Source organism: Gracilinanus agilis, chromosome 1 (genome assembly GCF_016433145.1).
Source record: "Gracilinanus agilis isolate LMUSP501 chromosome 1, AgileGrace, whole genome shotgun sequence".
NCBI classification, from domain to species: domain Eukaryota; kingdom Metazoa; phylum Chordata; class Mammalia; order Didelphimorphia; family Didelphidae; genus Gracilinanus; species Gracilinanus agilis.
The window spans coordinates 709,198,876-709,211,590 of record NC_058130.1 but is presented as its reverse complement, the minus strand read 5'-3'; the positions used below and the strand labels follow the sequence as shown (position 1 = coordinate 709,211,590).

The 12,715-nt window shown below is 50.1% G+C and overlaps 3 protein-coding genes across 6 annotated transcripts in view; 1 reads left to right on the top strand and 2 right to left on the bottom strand.

Annotated features, from left to right (window-relative positions):
- Positions 1–1,431: 1,431 nt before the first annotated feature.
- On the bottom strand, positions 1,432–3,611 carry TIMM29 (translocase of inner mitochondrial membrane 29). 3 transcript variants are annotated; one of them, XM_044670085.1, is made up of 3 exons: positions 3,525–3,611; positions 2,329–2,873; positions 1,432–2,245 (listed from the first exon to the last, which is right to left on the bottom strand). In XM_044670085.1, the coding sequence occupies exons 2-3, from the start codon at positions 2,558–2,560 to the stop codon at positions 1,551–1,553; spliced, it is 927 nt and encodes a 308-aa protein (XP_044526020.1). In that variant the 5' UTR covers positions 2,561–2,873; positions 3,525–3,611; the 3' UTR covers positions 1,432–1,550. The 3 variants fall into 3 exon arrangements, with proteins under 3 accessions (XP_044526020.1, XP_044526011.1, XP_044526029.1); XM_044670076.1 differs by having other exon boundaries at positions 2,329–2,829; positions 3,525–3,610; XM_044670094.1 differs by having other exon boundaries at positions 2,329–2,793; positions 3,525–3,606.
- YIPF2 (Yip1 domain family member 2) lies at positions 2,849–5,801 on the top strand. 2 transcript variants are annotated; one of them, XM_044670065.1, is made up of 9 exons: positions 2,849–2,952; positions 3,588–3,736; positions 3,826–3,906; positions 4,273–4,360; positions 4,519–4,635; positions 4,775–4,941; positions 5,023–5,205; positions 5,290–5,391; positions 5,592–5,801. In XM_044670065.1, the coding sequence occupies exons 1-9, from the start codon at positions 2,922–2,924 to the stop codon at positions 5,604–5,606; spliced, it is 933 nt and encodes a 310-aa protein (XP_044526000.1). In that variant the 5' UTR covers positions 2,849–2,921; the 3' UTR covers positions 5,607–5,801. The 2 variants fall into 2 exon arrangements, with proteins under 2 accessions (XP_044526000.1, XP_044525991.1); XM_044670056.1 differs by lacking the exon at positions 2,849–2,952 and having other exon boundaries at positions 3,536–3,736.
- Positions 5,802–7,270: 1,469 nt separating this feature from the next.
- CARM1 (coactivator associated arginine methyltransferase 1) overlaps positions 7,271–12,715 on the bottom strand; it is a 38,864-nt gene continuing 33,419 nt past the window's right edge. The window contains exons 12-17 of the mRNA XM_044684984.1: positions 11,357–11,494; positions 9,624–9,713; positions 9,019–9,131; positions 8,658–8,735; positions 8,025–8,093; positions 7,271–7,568 (exon numbers count right to left, since the gene is read on the bottom strand). Of these exons, the coding sequence (XP_044540919.1) occupies positions 7,432–7,568; positions 8,025–8,093; positions 8,658–8,735; positions 9,019–9,131; positions 9,624–9,713; positions 11,357–11,494 (625 nt within the window). The 3' untranslated portion in view covers positions 7,271–7,431. The remainder of the gene's footprint in view (positions 7,569–8,024; positions 8,094–8,657; positions 8,736–9,018; positions 9,132–9,623; positions 9,714–11,356; positions 11,495–12,715) is intronic.

Sequence of the window (12,715 nt, the reverse complement as noted above, 5' to 3'; positions counted from 1 at the left end):
ATTTCCATTTCCATTATATAGACTTTCTTTGTACACAATCATTGCAAGATATCTCCCCCATTTAATAGTGAGCTCTTAGAGAACAGAAAACTGCCTTTTGCTTTTCTCTGTATCCTTAGCCCTTGGCACAGTCCCTGGCACACAGCAGATGTTTAACAAAGGCTTCTCCACAAGCTGACATCAGCTCAATGTAACCTGTGATAGTTAGCCATCAAGCATTTATTAAACATCCACTATTGCCAGGCATTGTGATAAATGCTGGTGATATAAAGAAAGGCAAGAAATCAAGGAACTCACAGTCTAAAAGGGGAGACAACTCAAAAGACTATTAGGGAGGCAGCTGGGTAGCTCAGTGGATTGAGTCAGACCTAGAGAAGGGAAGTCCTAGGTTCAAATCCGGCCTCAGACACTTCTCAGCTGTGTGACCCTGGGCAAGTCACTTGACCCCCATTGCCCACCCTTACCACTCTTCCACCCAGGAGCCAATACACAGAAGTTAAGGGTTTAAAAAAAAAAAGACTATTAGAAGACACAGAAAAGGTAAATAGAGAAAACCAATGAAGAGACAAAGCTATGATTAAAGGGAACTGTGAAAAGTTTCTTGTAGAAATGGAAATTTTAGTTTGAACCTGAAACAAGCCAGAAAAGCCAAGAGATAGAGATGGAGATGGGAAAGAAAATTCCAAGTATGGTAGAAGACAACTAGAAAGGTAGAAAGTGTATGTTTGGAATTGGGGAGATGCCATTTAAAAGTATGTTACAAGAGACCAAATTATGAAAGGATTTATAAGCCAAACATTAGGTCATATGTTTGTTCCTCAATAGAGTTTACTGTAAAAGAGATGATGTGTGACAGAGTCAGATCTGCACTTAAAGATCAATTTGACAGCTAGGTAGAGGATGAACTGGAATAGATACTTGAAGCAGGGAGAACAACCAGAAAAAACTACTGCAAGGATCCTGACCTGAAGTGATAAGAACCTGAACTAGTGTGGTGGCAGTGCCACAGAAAAGAAGATATATAGGAGAAATGTTAAGATAGAAACAACAGGTCTTAGCAAATATTTGACTATGAGGGGAGGAAGGGTAGTGAGGAATCCAGGACGACACCCAGGCTGCAAGTCTGAGTGCCAGGGAAGGTAAGTATTAATAGTACTGGAGAAATTAAGAAATGACGGTTTTGGGGTTGGGAGAAAGCTCTGTGTCTGACTGTTTTACTGTAGCAGCTGTACTATAGATCTAAAATGATGGGCAGGGGGAGGAAGGTAGGGAAAGAATACGAATCATGTAAATTCTAAATTAATTAATTACAATAAGATAAAATGAAGAATCAGGCCTATACTTATGGAAAACCAAAGCAACTCTACTCACCTAGTACATCAAATCACAACAATTTCCTTTAAAGAAAAAAAAAAAGATGGGAAAGAGAGAGAAGAGAGAAAAAATAGTTTATTTCACTAAAGCTCCCTCCCTTAGCCAACGAGCAAGAAGGCAATGGAAAAGCTCAGTCATTTGGAGGCCCCTGCCCTCAGAGGCGGCTGGGGGAGGCTTCACCTGGCAGCCACCTGGGCCTCGATTTCCTTAGGGGCGACTTCGCTCAGAATCAACTTGTCTTTTTTCTCTTTCTGAAGAATGTGCTCCTCCCACAGGGCCTGGTCCACCTGGTCCTCGGTGAGCACCACAGGCAGATATTTCTGGTCGAAGAGCCGCTCATTGGTCTCCGAGCGCAACTGGTGCTCCGCCATGGTGCGGAGGTGGGGCGGCAGGTGGCGAAATTCTTCGTCGTTGATATCGAAATCGCGCATCTTGGAACGCAACACCCACCAGCTGCCCAGGAAGCCCACGTCAAGCACGCGGCCTGGGAAATCGGCCCAGCGCGGCTGCAGGTGGCGGCAGCGCGCCTGGTAGAGACTGGCCTCGGGGTCGTAGGGAGCCTCGTAGAGCAACGAGCACAGGCCTAGGCTGCAGTGGCGAAGCCGGCCCTGGCCCCGCAGCCACAGTAGCCGCTGCACGTGCGCTTCCGAGCCAGGGTTGCGGGTGCCGGGGGCAAGCAGAAGCAGGGTCCCGGACGCGTCCAGCAGTGCTTCCTCAAAGGACGGCTCCTCCGGAGCCCCGAGGGCGCAGGCAGCTGCACCGCCCAGCAGGCCCGCATACAGCACCGCCCGTATGGGCCGCTCCCGCGCCGCCGCCGCCGCGTCTGTGCACGCCTCGCCGTAGTCATGCAGGAGCCCGCGGACCCAGGCGCCTGCGGGTGAGAGGCGCTGTGAGTGCTGGGGATGCCAGGCCTCCCACCCCGGCTCCGGCTTCCCCAGCCCAGCCGCTACTCACCTAGTCGTTCCCACACGCCCCTCTTGGCCACGGCCCCGGTGGGGCTTGCTCCTTCTCCTCCCGCAACAGCGGCAGCTCCGCCGCTAGAGTAGACTCTCCTCCACAGCACGGAAGCCACCATCGTCTTCCTGCTTCGTGATTCCCGCCGGCCCGGAAGGAAACATTCCCCTTGTCCCAACACTGCAGTGTCGCTTCGTTTGAGCGGAAAGCGCTGCCGGAAACGCTTCCTCATCGGAAGGGAATAGATGCAGAACTCAACTCGATAAGTTTGTGCCCGGGAAAAGCGTCCCGATTGTGTCCCAGGACTGGGCTATACCATCTGGGCGACAAAAATAGCGCCACCAGGCGGAGGAGGACGGGAAGGGCAGCAGATAATCTGTTCTTCCTTCCCTCAGACTAAATGGACCTGACCCGGATCCAGGTGGCGCAGGCGCAGAGGAGGCATTCCACGTAGCTGGCAAACAGCTGGAGGGGTGGGGTGAGTGAACCCGGTTGGGGTCGCTGGAGCCCAGGGGGAAGGATGGCCTCCTTAGCCTGACTCTGACCTGTCTCCGCAGGAGCACAGGGCCAGAGATGCGGTAAGAGCGCTGGCCATGGCTGCGCCCCAAGAGCTCACTTTCCACGGTGAGTGAGCAGCCCTCAGCCATTCCCCAGGAGCGTGCAGGGCCCCAAAAGCCTCCCCTCCACATGCACTGGGGACCCGCATCTCCCCAGAACCACCCCACATTTCAGACCCCAATGCCCCTTCCTTGCCACCTCCCCCCTCAAGAAAAAGATCTTTCTTAACTTCTGTAGTGCTTTAAAATTATTTCATTTGCTCCTCACAACCCACCCTGGGAGGTAGGTACTATTATTACCTCTATTTTACAGATGAGAAAACTGAGGCAGAGGTTTAAGTGACTTGCCTAGGGTGACAAAGCTAGTGTCTGGATTTGAACTCAGGTCTTCCTGATTCCAGTCTCAGTGCTTTATCCAATGTCATCTAACTGATGCTCATGTCCTGCACGGACACCCCCCCCACCCTTCCCAGCACTGCCCATCAGCTTCCCCACCTCCCCCATCCCCAACTCCATATATGAACTGGTTGTTGAGATGGGGCAGAATGCAGGGCAAAGGAAGGCTGGGTTGACAACTTGAAGGAAAGGACAGATTTATGTATGACTGGGAGAGGGAGTGGAAATTTAGAACTTAGGTACCTGGTCTGCCAATGGCCAGCTCCGAGTTGGGGTGGGGCTGCATGGCTCTGGTCCCATCTACAGAGTTTGAGGAAGCTACTGATCTGCTGGCTGAGACACCAGGAGCTCCCACCATCTCCAGCCTTGGGGAAGTGCAGGGCCATGTGAGCCTGGATGTGGACACTGAGGACCAAGAAGATGGAGAATTAGGAGAAGAGAATGATCAGACTCAGGTGAGTTCAGGCCTTCCCTGAAACTCTGTCCAGGAAGAAACTCCCAGCTGGGAGCCTTCAGGGACACCCTTTGACCCTTTCTCTTATAGCTCCTGGGAGATGAGAAACAATCTCCAAACTTTTGGACCTTCAGCTACCACCAGTCTTTCTTTGATGTGGATACCCATCAGGTGAGTGCTCCAGGCTAGTTCAGACTTAAGGTGGGCAAACTATAGGCTACACTTTACTGACCTTTGGAAAGCAATCCTGGTGGCATTTGTGCACTTACCCAACCTGTCTCTGGAGCTAGAATGTGCTCCAAGTCTGTCTGTCAAAATCCTTTTCCTTCCGAAAGTACCATCTTTTCCATGCAGCTTTTCCTGATCCACATAGCTGAAAGTGATTTCTTCCCTAGTTTCCTTTTTCTGGCTGCTGCTTTTGTCCTCATAGCATGCTTATTTGTGGACAAATGTCCCCTTGAAAAAATTCCTTAAAGGCAGGAACTCTTTTCATCTTTGTACCTGCAGTGGCATCCAAGGGCTCTCCTCCCATTCTAGGTGCTGGAAAGGATCAAAAGTTCACTGTTACCAGTGCCTAGCCAGAATTTTGTGAGACACTGTCTTAGGCATCATCCAGACCTATATGGTAAGATTAGGTTTCTTTCTTTTTTTTTTTTTTAAATAGCTGGAGGATTTCTAAGAGAACATTACAAGTATAGCTCTTCCCCTAGCTAGAGGGAAGTGAGGAAGAAGTTTCTCAGGGCCCTAATTTACATCCTGCAATTCATTTCCTTCCTTCCCTAGGACCTTTTTGGATCTGTGCAACACTGGCCTTCACCCTGGCTATGAGCAGCAACCTGGCCAATATGTTTCAGAATTGGAGAGAGGCTTCCTTTCATTATAGTCCACAGTTTCATAAAGGTGAGCATACCCTGGGTTATCCTTATCTGCAGATGGAGTAGACTCCAGTCCTGCACACATATGGGAGAATGGGGCCCGATGCAGGGCACTAGAGAGCTAATTGGCCTTTAGCAGGTATGGGTTGGATGTTTTCTCTCAGTTACTGTTGCAGGGATCACCATTTACTGCTACTCGTGGCTAGTACCAATGGCATTATGGGGCTTCCTGCAATGGCGTAAAGGGGTCAGAGAACGTGTTGGCTGCTACACCTTTCTGGAGACTGTGTGTGTCTATGGATATTCCCTCTTCATCTACATCCCTACTGTGGTGAGGGCGGTTTGGAGGCTGGGCTGGGGGTTATTAGGTATTGACAACAGTCAGTAGCCTCTCTTTTTTCCCCGCTCTCAGGTCTTATGGCTGATCCCCATCTCAGGGCTGCAGTGGTTTCTCGGGGTCTTGGCCGTGTCACTTTCAGGGGCTGTGCTCTTGCTCACCTTCTGGCCTCTTGTCCGTTCAGACACCAAGATAATATCAGCAGTGCTGCTAACTGTCATGGTTGCCCTCCATGCCCTTCTGGCCTTCGGCTGTAAGGTAGCATCAGCTGTTCAGGGTAGAGGAACGGGCAAGCTGGGATGGTGTGAAACCTTGACACTGACTAAAGACTTCTTTCTTTAGTTATATTTTTTCCAGTCCCTGCCTTCAAGGCCCATTTTTGTGACCCAATCCCCCCTCCATCAGACTACTCCAAGACTTCTACAGCCTCCTAGAGGAACAGAGGTAAGTAGAACAGCCAATGTCTAAGGAGGGATGTGATCACACAGCAAATCCTCCCCAGGGGAGGGACAGGAAGTTTCATAGGCAACTTTCTTTGAAAGGTTGGCTTCTCACCCATTTAAATAGAGAATCTTTGCTCACAAGGCAACCAGCACTGTGGAAACATAGATTGGGAACCCCTCACTTGGTTTCTATTTTTTCAGCTGACAGACCATTAGTCATCCTGAGGGAGAAACAACAACAGCAGGGTCCCCATGCCAAGTGGTCATCAGCTGATATCCACTGATGGAAGCACCATCCTGTACTGAGTCACTGTTCATTCTGCTGGTCTTAAGACATTTCTTACAAATCAAAGTTTATTTCTTATGCAAAGGTGATTTAAAGAGACTATATAAACATGGAACTTCTCCTCACCCGTGTACAAGGTTTTTAGTCCTTGTTAGGGCCTACAGGAATCATGGGCATACTGGGCACCTCCATTGTGAGAAACCAGTGGACAGAAAAGCTACTAGGGTAAAATTGGTTTATTCTCTTACATACTGAAATGGGGCAGAAGGGAGGGAGCAATCTGTGAGTTTGCAGGCCCTCCTGCTTCAGGGGGCCCCATTCTGTCTTATTAGTAGGGGCTAAGAGCCTGGGCAGAGTGGAGTTGAAGAAAACTGCCTGTGATACAACACTCATTTCTGTTTTTATTTCCCAAGAAGGAATCCCTGCAAGGTCCCTTCCCAGGCACCCATGGAAGGGACAAAAATGACACACTATGAGGGTTGGAGGCTATGCTAAGATACAGGGAATACACAGGCCTAATGGGAACTACAAAGAAAAACAGGGTTGTCTTCCATAACAGATCTAGGTTCTGTTTCTGCCAGTACTGATTAGTCCACCTCCACCCCGGAATGGGTAGTACTGGCCAAAGCCTCAGTCTCCTCCTGTACTCTTAGGGAGGGAAGGAGGGAAGGACAATTGCCTAAGGTCTTCTGGGGTCACAGGTGACAGGAGAGCAGCAAGATGTGATGGTTCACTCAGAGCAGGGAGGGGAGAAGGAAGAGGCTGCTTCGGACAGCCATGGGCTGGTGTGTACATTCAAGTGTGAGGTGAACCCTTTGGTGCTGGGGTCACAGACTTCCCCAGAGAAGCAAGGCTACCCAGGCCCCAGCTTTCCCAGCTGAGTGTGGAGGCCTCTGTCATACTGGGCACACTCAGCTAGCTAGCCAGCCATACTGGGAGCAGGGGCTTTCTTGCTCCCCCCACCCTCACCCACTCCACCCCGTGATCTTCGGAGTCCATCAGCAGGGGCAGCTGGCTTATGCTTGGGCCAGGCCAGCCTGGCCTCTGGAGTCTGTGGATTGACACTGGTTATTTTTGTAAAAAAATAAAATTAAAAAAGCAGCATGTCACACGCTGATCCTGTCCAAGGACCCAGAGATGCAGGAGGGACCCCACCTGCCACCCCCTTGCAGCCCCGCCCTCACCCTCCCCCTCATTCAAAGAGGGTGCTGCCTGGGGAGACACTGTAAGGCTAGGGAGGCAGCTTTACTAGTCCCTGCTGGTCACATGGTTGATCTCTTGACTAAAGGGAAAAAGGCAAAAGTGATGAGACTTCTGGGGCTATGCCTCCCCCCAACCCTCAACACTCAGCACAGCCCCCCACAGGCCACTGGTCTGTGCCCTAGAGTCTGGCTCCCCACACATAGCTGTTATGGAAAATGCCAAACCCAGGGTGGAGGGGATAGGAGGGAGCAAGGGCTCCCACTACATGATCTCTTGTAAAATTTGTAAAATACAGCGACGCTCACTCGCTCGCCTGCTCACTCGGGGCCTCAGCCGGGGCCAAGACGCAGAGGTGTCAACATTTCATAAAAAAAGTGTACAAGTCCCCATGTCAAAGAAGGAGCTGACTGGGTGTTTGTTTCTATGGTACAAGGGTAAAAACTGCCCTATTAGGGCAGGGGTTAGGGAGAGGGCACAGTCCACCAAGGTGGGAGGAAGGGGAAATCTTCATTTGGTTTCCTGGTGTGGTCAGTTCAGATCAGAGGTGGACTTTTAGCTCCCATAATGCATTGTGTTGGTGGTGATGGACATAGGGGAGGCCATGGAGATGGCGGGGCCCCCCATGGTAAACTGGCTGTTGACTGGGTAGTGAGTGCTGGAGCCGCCTCCACTCTGGCCACTGGAGGACCCTGAAGGAGAGGGAAGACAAGGCCTAGGTCACACAATGCCAACTCCTGCATTCACACTTCCTCCCGGGCTGCCAAGCCCCACCCTGCCCTGGAGGCTGGCTTGTGAGCTGAAACCCCAGGCTAGGTTTGGGGCTTGCCGCTCACTAGGAGGTCATAAGCCCAGGAGGGAAGGGGCTGCTGAGGACCCCGTTCCCTGATAGAGATTGCAGAGCTGATCCCTGAGGCTCGCTGTTATGGAAACCACTCCCACCTTGGAGCCTGGTGACCTCCCTCCCCACCAGACAGCAAAGGCAAGGCTGGGGAACAGAGAAGCAGAGGGAGAGGGCTGGCCCAGGGGTCTGCCCAAGAAGACAAGAGCTCAAGCATCAGCCAGTTCAAGACCCTGGGGACAGGAGAGGGGAGGGGGGGGGGGCGGCACACACACACTCCCTGCCTGTCTGGGCACTGCCACGTTACCTTGGACAATCCCTGTGCTCATAATGGAGCCCATCCGGGAGTGGGTGTGATTGACAATCCCAGTGTTGGCTGCGCAGGGAGAGGGAAGGAAAGGGAAAGCTGTAAGCACCTTGGTTGGGGGCTCTGGTTAGGGCTGTCTCAGCCACTCTTGAGGCACAGGGATGGCGCCTCATTCCTCAGCCTGAGAAAGCACACCAACGTCCAGGAACTGCTCTTGCTTTGTGCCCATCAGGGGGACTGTGAATGAGCAGGGGCTCAGAGGGGACCCAGGGCTTCAAGGTGACAAATGCTGGGCTGATCTTGGGATCCTTCGGAGTCACACACACAAGAGTACACACTCAAAACACCCCTCCTCACACTGCTCAGCAGCCTCTGGGGGGGGGGGGGGGCACAGAGAAATGGGCACAACACAGGAGATGGCAGAGCAAGAGAGCTGGAGGCACCAGTCTGAAGGACCCACAGAGGAAGGAGAGGCTGGCGACAGGTCCCACATCCCATCCATCATTTGTCAGGTGCCGCTGGTTTCTTAACAGAGACTCTGCTAACCAAAGCACCACCCCAAAGTGCTTCCCCACATCCCCTTTGCCACATCCTCAGACTCAGGGTAATCCCCACCCTCAACAGAAAACGAACCTAAAGGGATAAGGTTGTTGTGGCTGACGCTGGCTCCGCTAGCAATAACACTGCTCAGGTCATAGGCCGTTGGCATCCCTGTACAGATGGGAAACAGCACGTTAGTGTTCACTGGGGGTAGAGTATCATGATGGCTTTCCCAAAGAATCTGTCCTGAAAACTATTAGCTCCTGGAAAGTCTGGTTCCCACCTGTCCTGAAAAAGGCCTTTGGTGGCCTATCCCTGTCCTTGTCCAAATTCTTCTGCAACCCCATCTGTGCTCTCTCTGTCTCTGATAGCATATGCACGGGTGTGCTCTCTTAGAAAAGGGCATGAGAGAGGAGGTGCCCAGCTAGGGAAGAATGGGGAAAAGAAGCTTTACCAGCCACAGCCATCCCACTGCTCAGATTGTAGGCACCGCCTGTGTTCCACATGTTCTCAGAGGGAGACGTGTAGTGGGAGCCAGGAGGAGGAGATGGCGTCGTACCTGTATATCTGGCAGAAACACAAGTGATTGTAGAAGCTCCTGCAGAACAGACCAGGCCTCTCTTCCCAAAGGTGTATGTTAGGAAGGGGGCTGAGTGTTGTAGGAGAGTGAGAGATAAAGAATGGGTGGGAGTCCCCATGGTTTTGCAAGGGGAACAGAAGAGAGCTGTTTATAGAGGTAGGAGGGTCAGGCCAGGATGGAGTCTCTAAGTAATGATTTAAAAGGACTGGTTGGAGGAATATTGGTAAGGTTTAGCTTAGGGCTTAAGTTATAGAGAACAAGACAAGTGGGCAGGAGTTACAGAAGCAATGTGAGCTCAGCAAAGGAGGAACTTGTGAAAAGTTTGAGCTCCCCAACAATTAGCCAGCCTGTGGTCCTCAAGGAGGTCAGGAATGCTGTGGAGATGAGACTCAGGTCTGAGTGAGACAAGATGATCACTTGCAGCCCTTCTGGCTCAATAAGCATTTCTTCCCTCAGAGTTAAGAGGTCCCCAAACCTACCTAAAGAAAGGGTTTTTCAGGTCCAGGAGGTTACTGGATTTAGAACCCGTCTGATCCACCTGGGCAACAATACTGATGTCATAGCTTTGTCTGCAAAGAGAAGAGACAGGAGGTCCAGAAGCTCAGTCATGGCTTCCTGAAGCCAAGTAGCTTAGGGCTCTTCCTTCTTGCCATCTCTCGGGATATCACAGTTCACACAGCAGGCAGGGTTTTTAGGGAGGAGAGGAAATTTATAACCCCTCCAGCCCCCCCCCCCCACACACATACAATTGTTACATCCTAGAATTCTTCCCAGGTAGTTAAAGAATCTCTGTCCAAGAGATCATTAACCCTACACAGAGGCTATGGCCTATGGGAGTATTAGGGCAGCTGGGGACAATCTTTGCCCTTTACTGTGAGTAGGCATTGGAAATAGTTCTCTTAGCCTGAAACCTCAAACATATTCACTCCAGGTAAGCCAAATACTCCGAGAAGCCTACCCTAGAGAGCCCAGGGTCAACCTCTTCTAAGCTGATTTTCCCTTTGGAAAGGCTTTGGTGGGGAAGGGATTGATTTTTTTTTTTTAAACACTTACCAAATACTATGTATTGGTTTGAAGGCAGAAGAATAAGGGCTAGGCAATGAGGGTTAAGTGACTTGCCCAGGGTCACATAGCTAGGAAGTATCTGAAGCCAGATCTGAACTTAGGACCTCCCATCTTTAGGCCTGGCTCTCAGTCCACCTCGCTTGCCACCAGGGATTGATTTTTTACATGCTTTTCTGTTCCTTTCTGCCTGAAGAGCTGTATGAGAATAGGGCTTGGCTGGCCTACAGGAATGCAGACTAGACTAATGATATTAAAAATGAAACTCAGGATTGCAAAAGGTCAGAAAGCAATTGCTAAAAAAATTTGTTTCTACTTGTAATTGGGGGAAAACTCCCCCACAAAACTCTATTATTAGGATAAGAGAGCCTAGAACCTGGGCTTCCTGGATATTAGGAAGAGATGATAGGAAAAACAATCCTAATAACCAGCATCTCTATAGCACTTTAGGGTGCCAAAGAGCTTTACATATATTATCCCATTTGATCCTCAAGACAACCCTATGATCTTGGTGCTATTATTATCACCCCAATTTTATGAGGAAACTAAGGCTGAGAAGGGTTAAATGACTTGCCCAGGACCACCTAACTACAATGTTGGAGGCAGGATTTATACTCAGCACTTGGACTCCAAGTCCAATGCCCCATCTAGGCTACCACTTTTGTCTCTAGCTATCAACAACTGCTGGGCCAGTCAGAAAAAAATCCAAAACCCCAAGATTTTCCCAGAGCTTCTCTCTGTGTACACACACTGGGTTATTTTCATTTCCTTCTAGCTCAAATAGCCCAATAGCCTCAAAGATTCTTGAGGCCATGCTTTGAGGGGAGGCCAGATATGTCACTGGTGTGGAACTGGGAGTGAGTTGAAGATGTGGGAATAGGCCTGGGAACTTGGGATTAAGATCCCCAAAGCTTAGTTGGGGGATTAGGCTGAGGGGCAAGATGTAGACATTAGGGGTGAGAAATAAACCCTGTATATTTTGAGGACTGGATGAAAAGCCTGGGAGTCCCTGGCTTGGAGAAGAGCCACTGGGTTCTATCTGTGCACAGCCCAAAGGTAGAATGGATGAGACTGATACCCCTTTGGAAGTGCACATCACTCCTTTCAACAGTCTCCAGGGCAACCTCCTCATCTCTCCTGTAGCACTCACCTCTTATTTGCAATGAGCAGACATGTCCCTGAGAGCGTGTCCCCGGCCTTTGCAAAGAGCGGCGACTGAAACAAACACCGAACTTGGTACCAGTGAGTCAGAGGCTCTGTGGGTGCTGTGGATAGCCACACTGTCATTCTGTTAGAGAAAGAAAGCCAGGGGTTATTAAGAAAGGTGGCCAACATTCACCACCCCCCAACCCCATCCCAGGCCTGGCACACTATGTGCCTGGGGACTAAGGGACCATTAACAAAATTAGAGGGAGTGGAGAAAAACTCAGTCATGAAACTGAGAAACTGGCAGATGACTTAAAGCTTGGGTCCATGAATTTGGACATGAAAAAATGCCATCTTATTTTCACTAACCTCTTACTGAAACTTAGTATTTCTTTCAGTGATAAATTCTTCAAAACATGATTCTGAGAAGGAACCCATAGACTACATCAGACTGCCAAAGGGACCAGGACAAACAAAAATTTAAGAACTGCTGATCCTTTTTAGGGACCAAGATATAAGGCAGCAGTGGTTAGGCCCTGAACTAAAGGAGTGCAAAGCCATAGCGCCCCACCCCACACCTTTTTTTTTTTTTTTTTAAACCCTTGTACTTCGGTGTATTGTCTTAGGTGGAAGACTGGTAAGGGTGGGCAATGGGGGTCAAGTGACTTGCCCAGGGTCACACAGCTGGGAAGTGGCTGAGGCCGGGTTTGAACCTAGGACCTCCTGTCTCTAGGCCTGACTCTCACTCCACTGAGCTACCCAGCTGTCCCCTCATAGCCCCCTTTTTGAGAGTACCGTTTTCTCTCTCTGGGAGCCTACTCATACTCTTGCTTAGGCAAAGACAGGCTGGGAAAATGGCCAAGAGGACCAGACAATGAAAAAAGCATTTTTTTTAAGCCCTTACCAATACCTTGTGTATTGGTTCCAAGGCAGAAGAGCAATAAGGGTTAGGCAATGGGATTTAAGTGACTTGCCCAGGGTCACACAGCTAGGAAGTGCCTGAGGCCAGATTTGAACCCAAGACCTCCCACTTCTAGGCCTGGTTCTCAATCCACTGAGCTACCCAACTGCCCCCAAGAAGCATTTTTAAAAATAAGGGCATCAACAGAGAGCCAAGAAGTTCAGGCATATTAGTCTGGCATTTGGTATGGGTATTAGCCAAACATATATTTGCCCTCTGCCACTAGATGCCAGATCGGGGAGGATATAGAAACATCTCTTATCCAGCTTGAGACAGAAGGCACAATCATAAATTACTCCAGCTTTCTTATCCCCAAGCATAAGGACACACATGATTACACATGTGTGAGCACAACAAGCATCGGTTACCTCATTCCAGCTTCTGGCACTATAGAGAATTCAT

What these genes read in the sequence shown, in the direction of transcription:
- TIMM29 (XM_044670085.1), bottom strand. Translation starts at nt 2,560, where the DNA reads ATGAGGAAGCGTTTCCGGCAGCGCTTTCCGCTCAAACGAAGCGACACT. An exon ending in GGGCGTGTGGGAACGACTAG is followed by an intron (nt 2,246 to 2,328) that starts GTGAGTAGCGGC and finishes TCTCACCCGCAG; the next exon opens with GCGCCTGGGTCCGCGGGCTC.
- YIPF2 (XM_044670056.1), top strand. Translation starts at nt 3,536, where the DNA reads ATGGCCAGCTCCGAGTTGGGGTGGGGCTGCATGGCTCTGGTCCCATCT. An exon ending in AAGAGAATGATCAGACTCAG is followed by an intron (nt 3,737 to 3,825) that starts GTGAGTTCAGGC and finishes TTTCTCTTATAG; the next exon opens with CTCCTGGGAGATGAGAAACA. An exon ending in TCATCTACATCCCTACTGTG is followed by an intron (nt 4,942 to 5,022) that starts GTGAGGGCGGTT and finishes CCCCGCTCTCAG; the next exon opens with GTCTTATGGCTGATCCCCAT.